General features: G+C 43.2%; 1 protein-coding gene across 1 annotated transcript; it reads left to right on the forward strand.

The window, feature by feature from the left end:
• The first annotated feature begins 546 nt into the window (after positions 1-546).
• On the forward strand, positions 547-3,899 carry Tigd4 (tigger transposable element derived 4). Its single transcript, NM_001399762.1, has one exon. It carries the CDS (start codon positions 767-769, stop codon positions 2,309-2,311), a length of 1,545 nt encoding a protein of 514 aa, NP_001386691.1. The 5' UTR covers positions 547-766; the 3' UTR covers positions 2,312-3,899.
• Positions 3,900-9,701: the final 5,802 nt, after the last annotated feature.

Below are 9,701 nucleotides of genomic sequence, written 5' to 3' on the forward strand. Positions count from 1 at the left end.
GTGCTTTAGTTTTGGCACACACACATCTTCAAAGCAGATTAAATTTGTCCGGTGTATTTTAGAAGTGTATATTGCAAAGCGCAAGGGAGGATGCAAACCACAGAGCAGAGCTTTTAATGGAGAGGCCATTCAGGAAGCAATCATCTGCCTGGAAGCTTTGGTTACTACATCTCCAGAAACTTCTTCCTTTCCTTTTCATTGTCATTCAGAGCATGGTAGTGTCCGGTTGCCATTTTGCTCAACTACTGCTTTTCCCCTGTCATTTTCAAGACGTCGTTTTTTCCATTCTATACCTTGAAGAAACTAGGACTTAAGCCGGGATATCTTACATGAACATTTTTGAAAGTTTGTTTCTTATCTCTGAGCCTGCTGTGGAGAATTTAGTACAAGACTGAAGTATGCATGGATAAAATGAATCGTCTTAAAGGATTGCAGCTCCAAAAATACCCCAGCAGGACTGGGCAGGTTTGACATAATGACATTCCTATTTTAGCCTGACTTCTGGAACTCTGAAGAACTATAAATTGAGCCACACAAGATCCTAAGAAGGTGGTGCCTCTCCTAATCGCATATAGGGTTTTCTTCAGACTTTTGGGAAAGACGCGACTAGTTGTTTTCCTAGAGAATGAGACTGTTGGTACTTACCAACGTTAGTACAGGAAATGGTAGGTAGAAAGCCCTGGTCCACATCCTACTGAAAACTAAATGTGAAACAGAAACTTACACCAGGAGCTCAGAGCCAAGGTCTGCACGAGCCGCCGCTGAGATGGCAGAAGCCTCGCTGGATGCCGGGACTCCGCCAGTAACCGTGAAGAAAAAGAAAAGCCTGTCCATTGAGGAAAAGATCGACATCATAAATGCAGTGGAAAGTGGCAAGAAAAAGGCAGAGATCGCAGCTGAATATGGTATAAAGAAAAATTCATTGTCTTCCATTATGAAAAACAAAGACAAAGTTCTAGAAGCCTTTGAGTCTTTGAGATTTGATCCAAAGAGAAAAAGGCTGAGGACGGCGTTTTATACGGATCTGGAAGAGGCACTGATGAGGTGGTATCGAATTGCTCAGTGTCTGAACGTTCCAGTTAACGGTCCAATGCTGCGTCTAAAAGCTAATGATTTTGCCCAGAAGCTGGGGCACAATGATTTTAAGTGCAGCAATGGTTGGCTGGACCGTTTTAAGTCCAGGTATGGCTTAGTCTTCAGAGCACAACCCGTAGAAGCCACGGGTGTATCTACAGACCCTTCGGCTGTGTGGTACCAAAATGTGCTGCCTTATTATTTAAACGATTATCATCCTAAAAACATTTTCAATGTAAAAGAGACTGGACTGCTTTATCGAATGTTACCTACAAATACTTTTGCATTCAAAGGAGAAACATGTTCAATTGGAAAGCTGTGCAAAGACAGGATAACGCTGGCACTCGGCACGAATGTGGATGGCTCTGAGAAGCTCCCTCTGCTTATCATCGGGAAAAACCGAGCCCCACATTGTTTCAAAGGCGTAAAATCATTGCCTGTGTATTACGAAGCTAACAGAACGGCGCGGATGACTGCAGTTATATTCGAACAGTGGATGCAGAAGCTGGATGAAAAATTCCAAGCCCAGAAACGAAGAGTGGTGATTTTTGTGGATTCTCTTCCGGCACATCCAGAAGTGAAAAACCTAAAGTCCATTGAGTTAGCATTCTTCCCATCATGCTTGTCTTCCGGGTTTGCAGCTATGAATCAAGGTGTTATTAAAAGCCTTAAAATCAAATACCGGCATTGTCTTATCAAGAAATTTTTAAGCTCAGTTGAAAGTAGCAAAGAGTTTACATTTTCCCTGCTAGATGCGGTTGATACATTACATCTCTGCTGGAGAGCTATAGCGCCAGAGACCATTGTTAAATGCTATGAGGAAGCAGGATTCAGCTCTCCAAGGGGAGAAACTGACACAGCAAATGCAGAAGAAGATGCTGCTGCTCTTGATCTGACTGCCCATGCAGTGGGGGCAGGAGTGGAATTTCTTGAAGGCTTGTCCATAGAGGGATACGCTGCTCTGGATGAGGACCTGGAGACTTGTGAAGACGCCCCAAAAGATGGTGCTGAGTGGGACGAAGAAAGTAAGCAAGATGTAACCGGTTTTTATACTTCCGATGAAGAGGAGGAGGACAGCGGAGCGCTAGAAGTGGACCTGCCATTACCATCCACGAATGAAGCACTCACAGCTCTAGGCACTCTGAAAAGGTTTCTTAGAAGTCACGATATGAACGATGAACTTCACAGTTCTTTAGCAGACCTTGAAAACTTTATTAACACTTTGTCGCCTAAGTAGCCCCTCAGTGTTCATCTGCAGAGCAGTAACTTTTCCTCGGGTATCATATTCCCCAAGGAATGTAAACGGAAAGTATCTCTTAAACAAGAAAAGAGAAAGCCTAATAATCGTTGGCTTAACTGCAAAGCCTTTGATCTGCGTAGCGGGGGCTCCCTAGTAAATAATGACTAAGTAAAACTGCAAAATTCCGTTTAGCAGGTTTGGGGAGAAAATGTGTTTCAGAGGCTTTATACTTGAAAGAAACTTAGCATGTGTGTGAAAGAACTCCAGCTGGCTGACTCACACGCATGAAATTGCTGGTTTTCATTTTCTTTGTTTTTTTTTAAGTTCAGATAATATTCTAGAATATTTTATCTTCGTAGTTAAAAAAAAACCCAGCTTATTTATTTTTATAAAGTCATTTGCATGCTACCTCTATCCTAATGAATTCTTTTGTTCTCTTTCCTTTTTGGTTGGTTTTTAAAGAAAGGGTCTCGCTGTGTAGTCCAAAATGCCTCAAATTCAGGGCTATGCTCCTGCCTCGGCCTCTCAGATGCTGGGATTATAGGTATAAATCACTATGCACAGCCTAATTAAGCTTTTGAGCATCATCTAGTATAAAATTATGTTCTAATTAATCTTCCAGACTGAAAAAATTATTAAAATATATTCTAATCTGCTATGCACCAAGATGATGAACAATGTAATTCTTGCTGCTTTCAAATCACTTGTCAAATTAAGTCAAATGAAAAGCTATCATTTTACCATCCATCACCAGGTCCTTCTGCTGGGCATATGTGTGTGCTTGCTTAGTGGGAAAATACTTGAAGGGAAATGTTTATTAAACTCATATTTATATTCGAATAAGGAGGCAATTGAAGACTCACTTAGAGTCACCAAGAAGAAAACTTGTGGCACTTTTTTACACATGATCTTAGCCAAAAGGCCGAGAAGCGATGTGGCGCTTTTTTAAAAATTGCAAGAGCTCAACTTTTAATCTAGTTTTGTTCTTGATTTTACTGAATTTTATTTCTTAGCACATTGTGGTATTTAGTTGTCTTCCTCCAATGTTTTCTTCTCTAAAAGTTTTTAGAGAAAGTGTTACCTGTATAATACATTAACATACTGTAGGAAATTACCTACTCACCATCTAAAAACAGCCGTTGAGCAAAATTTTAACAATGTGTCAGTCTTTCCCACTGTTCAGTTTTAAATAGCATGTTTATTTAACTTATTCTACCTAATTTAGGTCCCCTTGAGAAGTATTTTATAAAAATACAAAGCATAAGGGGTTGGGGATTTAGCTCAGTGGTAGAGCACTTGCTTAGCAAGTGCAAGGCCCTGGGTTTGGTCCCCAGCTCCGAAAAAAAAAAAAAGAAAAAGAAAAAAGAAAAGAAAAAAATACAAAGCATAGCGATTTGTTGTGAATTATTAATCTGTCAGAAGATTATACATTTAGAAGAAAATAATCTAACAAACCATTTTTATTTTCTATTGTTGTTTGCTCTGCTCTGAGGATTTAGTTGAGCCCTAAACTGTATTAATATTTTAGAAGTTTCCTTTATTATTAAACATTGAATATTTAAATTAAAAGCATTTTGTGATTTGATGTGTAATTTTAACTTTGCTCTTAAGAGCCTGTCTCTCAAGAAAAAAATTTAGTTAGTCTGGTTTTCATTGTTTTCATTGTTCTTACTTTATAAGTTCTTGCTGTTTCAACAGTGTTCTTTACTCATTCCTAGCTAGGAACAAACCTTGAATTGCATTTACGACTTTCTTCACTGTGCGTTGTGCCTGACTCCCGAGTGGAAGGTTTAGCCCAAGCTCATAACTAATGCTGCCTGTGGGATGGATTCATCCTGCCTGCCTGGCTCTTATGCAGACCAAGCCCTCACTGCAGACCTTCTTTCCACTGAATAAGAGACAGAATAGCTGGAAGAAGGAAGCAAGGAGAGAAGGGAAGTTGAAGGAGAGCTGTCCAGGAGAACAGTTCGCACCTCCTGTGCCAGTAGGCCCGGCTCCCTGTGGACAGGCAGAGCTGGGGAGTGGACATCTGCTTTCTTCAGGGTCACTGTGCAGTGGAGAGCTGGACTGGGCCTCTGCTGCACAAAGAACTCCTGAATGAAATACACCACAGAGCAGGTGAGTCAGCAGAAGGTTATGGGTAATGGAAGATCCTAGAGCCCTAACCAAACACAGCAGGGACAGCGGCATAGCGATGAGTTGGTGAAGCCATGCGGGATACTATACTGTAAATGGCATGATCATGTTCATGCATTCACCTCACTGAAGGAATCAGCTTCTGAATTAGATGACTCTTGTGTTTTACGTTAGAACAAAATCAAAGGGCATAGGCCCCTGCTTCATTCCATGTTTCCTCATTTTGTTCTTAGCTGTCACCTTTCAGCAACCTTTTGAGAGCTGGGACAGTTGTATAGTCTTATTATATCTCCACAGAATACTAAATATATAGCAGGCTCCTGACATGACCACATGTCTGTCAGATGTAAGAACTAAGTCAAGAGTTCCAGATAGTCTTGCTTCCTAAACTAGGAACAAATCAAGAGGGAGGACAGGACCTGTTTCCCCTCGCTTCCTCTTGTAAGTCCTTCGTGAATGCACAGTCACTGTGGAATGCTGGTGCCTGATGCCACACCTATATTCCACATTGCAAAAGATAAAACTCAGCACCGCGCACTGGTTTCCAGCCAGCACGGGAGCAAATGAGGAAGATCTGGAAGTCCTCCTTCCAGCCCCGAGAGTGCTTTATGCACTGTTGCTTACCCTACATCACAGAGCTACCAGCCCACTGTGTTGTTAAGCCCTGTCTCTATATAGCAAATCTTGTCCCTGCCCCTAGAGGCAATTCTATGGTGTCTGAATAATTGCCAGAAGAAAGTATAGCTTGAACCGAAAGGCGATTATACAGGTGGAGAGATCAAGCTTGATTTCTGCTGATAGAAATGAAGGCTTGTGAGCAGGTAAAACTAGTTTTAAAAGTGTATTTCTTCATTTCTGAACTATGTACACATTATGCAAGTCAGACCTACCATATAAGTGAGTAACCTTTTATAACGTCTGTTTGAACTTTGAACTCGAGCTGTGCAATATCAGCTTTAAACCCTGATGAGTTCATCATCGTCGTCATCATCATCACCCCCACCACCATCATCATCACCACCACCACCATCATCTTTATCACCATCATCATTGTTCCAGGGTTGACCATTGTTTCTCAGACCCAGTTGTTCAGTTAGAGGCCATATTAACTTTTGAGAAGAATAAATTGATGTCCCCTTACTTTCAGTTGTTGGGGTATAAGTGGAATCGACTCAAACCTGGTGACTAAAGATTCTAATAAAGGGAGGGGGTGCCTGATACTTAGAAGGGTTTGTCCTGTTCAGGGTGCCAAGTACTGAAGGTTAATGATAAGAACAGAGGAAAGAACGCCTTCCTTGTGACATTGGCAGGTTAGTGAAGGAAGCAGGCAGTGTTCAGTAATGACAGGAACACTGGAAACATGACATCTGCGTCTACAAAATCAGGCAATGTGGAGCTTTAACCTGGTCCCGAGACTAGGAAAAGAGTGAACCAGCAAGGTGTCTAGAGCCAAACCTGAGATTTGGACTCCTAGGATAAATTACACTTTAACTAGGCAAGGGAGAAAGATGGGAGAGATCACTGAGTGCCCTGTGAGCCAGGTTCAGGAGGAGAATGCCGCCATCAGTTAGGAACTGAAGGAAATGCCCAGTGGAAGAAGTGGCTTGAGATAGAAGAGGATCAGTTAGCTGGGGTAGGGTTCAATACGGGGCCATTTTACACAGGGGTGGGGCAGGGGTGAGAAGAAAACATTCCCATCTTTGCTTTTGAAAGCTTTGACCATAAGCAGAGCTGTGGGCCTCAGAATAGAGTCAAGATGTTAGAAAAAAGAAAAAAAGGAGATTCTAGAAAAAGGGGCTTATCCTCTATGACAAGCTACTGCCACCATGAGGAGTTCAAGGGCGTCTGCCTGCAGAAGGAGGATCCTAGCTGGGCTTGTTAACTCCTTATTCTTTACACGGAGTGATATGGACAGTCAAGACAACCTCCCCTGAACATCCAGCTGCTCCCAACCAAATGCTGTACAAAACCGCTTTAACTGCAGGTGGCCTCAGAGAGGGCTGGGGAGGGAGGGGGAGCTTTCCTGAAGAGCAGGGGAGCCTAGGGGGTGCTCCATCTCTGCAGCTATGACAAAGCCTTCCTCTCTGCTGGGTAAAAGCAGCGTGGCCTTTTATGGGGGAGGGCACCCACACTCCTGAAGATAACCCCTTACCCATATGCCTGTAAAGAAGCCCTGAGTGAATTGGTTCTCCAGAGTGAATTTGGCAGAGTCATCCCTGTTTTGTCACCTGGACCTTGGAAAGAGGGATAGACGTTGTTTCCCCCAGGAAAGGACCAAGACCTCTAAACATTCAAAAACACTCCTTCCCGTTGTAGGAGGAAATGAATAGCAAGAGTCACTTTGAGGGTAAGCAGCAGGCCTCTGCACTCTTCAGGACAGCCAACAGAACATTGGTTCTTGCTGAGTCTTGAACCCACAGGCAAACAGCTGAAAGAGTCTAGAGAAAAAGTACATCCTTGATTGAGGATTACAGTCAAGGTCAATGAAAAGGGATGTTATGTGAAGGCCCACGGACTGTGGGAGCTGAGTTAGTGCTGTAGCAACCCAGTGATCCTGGGGTGAGCAGCTACAGAAGCCTGCCCGGCCTTGGCCTCAGATTAATGCTAGTTCAATACAGCATCCCTAAGAAAATGTCCCTTAAGATTGATAAACAAATACATAAATAATATTAGTAACAGTCATTACTTACTGATCGTGGCTGAAGTGACATCATGATGGTTTGGTGGCATATTAAAGCAGCTTTTAAAAATGACTTTTATCGGTAGTCTGTATCACCTTACTCCGCCCCACCCGATCGTATTTAGTTAACAAGATGCCGACTTCATCCCATGTACTGTCCCTGGTTATCAGAGAGCTCTTTCAATTTTTACTTTCTGTGCAAACCTTTACCACAAGCTTAGGCAGCCTTCCTTCTTTCCACAGCGTGTGTAGCAGACACACAGTCTGCTGAGTTTACAAACCTCTCTGCATCTGGAAAAGGTTCAGTTCTTAATTAACTGCCAAGCACTGCCTCGCTGTGTAGGAACCAGTTAAACACTTCTAGTGGGTTTTGTAGGCCGTGAGGCAGGTAATGCATCCTTAAGGAGGCAAACTAAAAAAGCTAACACTTTTCAGTGACTTAGCCATTCCTGTGAGGACTGCAGACATCCCAAGCTCTCAAAAGCAATTCTGGAGCCCTTGTCAGGTTCCCAAGGCCCTGGGCTCATTAGGCAGGGTTGGCTTTTAGACACTGCCTGTGCTTATTCGGAGGACGCCTTTAGTTTTTGAGGGGGTTAGCTATGAGACTATTAAACGACAAAGGGTTTTTTATTTTGCTTTGTTCTACTTGGAAATAGTTTGTTAAAAAAAAAAAAAAACCTTTGAAACTTTAGACATATTCGGAACAGGAGTTTAACCTCACCTGTTAATCTCAAGATGTACAGATGAGAAGACATGTCTCACACTCTGGAGACTACAAGAGAGTTTTGTTTCAGATTTTCTCCAAAAAAGAAAGTTAAAATTTAGAGTCTCTCTCTCTCTCTCTCTCTCTCTCTCTCTCTCTCTCTCTCTCTCTCATTACTAGGGACTGAATAGAGACCTCATGTGTGTTAGGCAAGCATTCTACAACAGAGCTACAGCCCAGGCCAAGGGGTTACCATTAAGAAATTACTCATCGGGTTGAGGGTGCAGATTGGGATTAAAACACTTGCTATCATCCACAGAGCCCAGAGTTCCAACCCCAGCACAATAAATGCATGCATTCATAGAAAGAAAACCTAATAAAGGGAGGAGAAAAACACTCATCTTCCTGATGTTCATAGACTTTTTGCTAGTAAAATTTACACAGAATATCCAAACAGGAGAAACACAAGCCTAGCCGCTCGCCTGAGCCTGAGCCTGAGCCTGAGCCTGAGCCTGAGCCTGAGCCTGAGCCTGAACCTGAGCCTGAGCCGACATGCCAGACAGTCTGTTTCCGCCTCCCTGTGTTTTTAAACTCCCGGGTGTTATTAATTGATACTTGAAGAAAACAGAGCAGACTTTCCCTTTCCTACACTCGTGTCTTAGCTGAGCCTTCTTTGACACATTCCTTCTTCCTTTCTCCTTTGCCCGCTATTCTTGATAATGTTATTTTTAATAGTTTTCTAGTGTATTTTTACGAGGACTACTCTGATCAAATACAATTAAAAGAACCGTCTGAGGCCTCATACTCCCTGGAAGCTGAACAGAGAGCCGAGGATTTAGCACCAGGCTGAATCTCTATAATAAGGACTTGCTCATGCTGACACTCTCGGACACTGTCATTTAGAGAAGCACCAGAAATAAAGTATTAAAATTGTCAGCTCACGGGTACACGGCCTCATTCCTCTGAGGAATAGCATGCCTTCTGTAGTCAGAGGAAAAAAAAAATCAATTCGACCACAGGAGCAGTATTAGGAGGTGCTCCAGGATAGAGATGGCTGCCACAGACACTCGAACCTTTTTGGAGGGCCTTCCTTGGTGGCCCGCCATGTCGCGGGCGCAGGGGGGTGGTTGTGGATGTGCGCCATGTCGGGTGCAACCATGTCGAGGTGCTCCGTGTCAGAGTACACCATTTGGGTAGCGCAAAGTTTCCAGGAGAGCCAGACTTGTGCCTGTCTGGGTTTTACCATCTAACTAGGAAGGTGGAGTGAACACTCCAGATGATAAAAACTACACTTTGCCGTAGTTCCGACTCAGTGTGGCAGAGAGAGTGCAGGAGCAAGGTTTCCTGTGAGCTCCCACAATGAGAAACCCTCCTGCATAGCATCGGGCCAGGACAAGCAGCTTGCAGGGTACCAAAGCCTGACAAAGGACCCAAGGTAGGCTGGCATGGTCAAGGCACTTCAGCAGGATGTCTACAGGGTTTCATTTTATAGGTTCTGAGTCTTACAGACCAGGAAGAGTGTATGTTCTCTTTAAAACTGCCACTTATAGATCATAAAAGGAAATGCATGGTTTCTAGCTGGGTTTGTCTGTGTTGTAGATAAATCTCTAAAGCCCCACCTTGATTTCATGAAGTACCAATAAAGGTTGGGGGATGGGGTGCCCTTCCATTCCAAGTGTGTATGTGACCTTCACAAAGATACACAGACAAGAAAGGGAACTTAGGCCTGAGCCCAGCCTTTCAAATATATCTAGGGTGGGGCGGGATGAAAGGATTAAGTTGGAAATAACAGAGTCCAAAGGAGCGCTGAGGTCGAGAAAATTATTTCGGGGAGCTACAAATTTATATTAAGCATTTTAAGGAGTAGC

This window comes from Rattus norvegicus, chromosome 2 (assembly GCF_036323735.1).
Source record: "Rattus norvegicus strain BN/NHsdMcwi chromosome 2, GRCr8, whole genome shotgun sequence".
NCBI classification, from domain to species: Eukaryota; Metazoa; Chordata; class Mammalia; order Rodentia; family Muridae; genus Rattus; species Rattus norvegicus.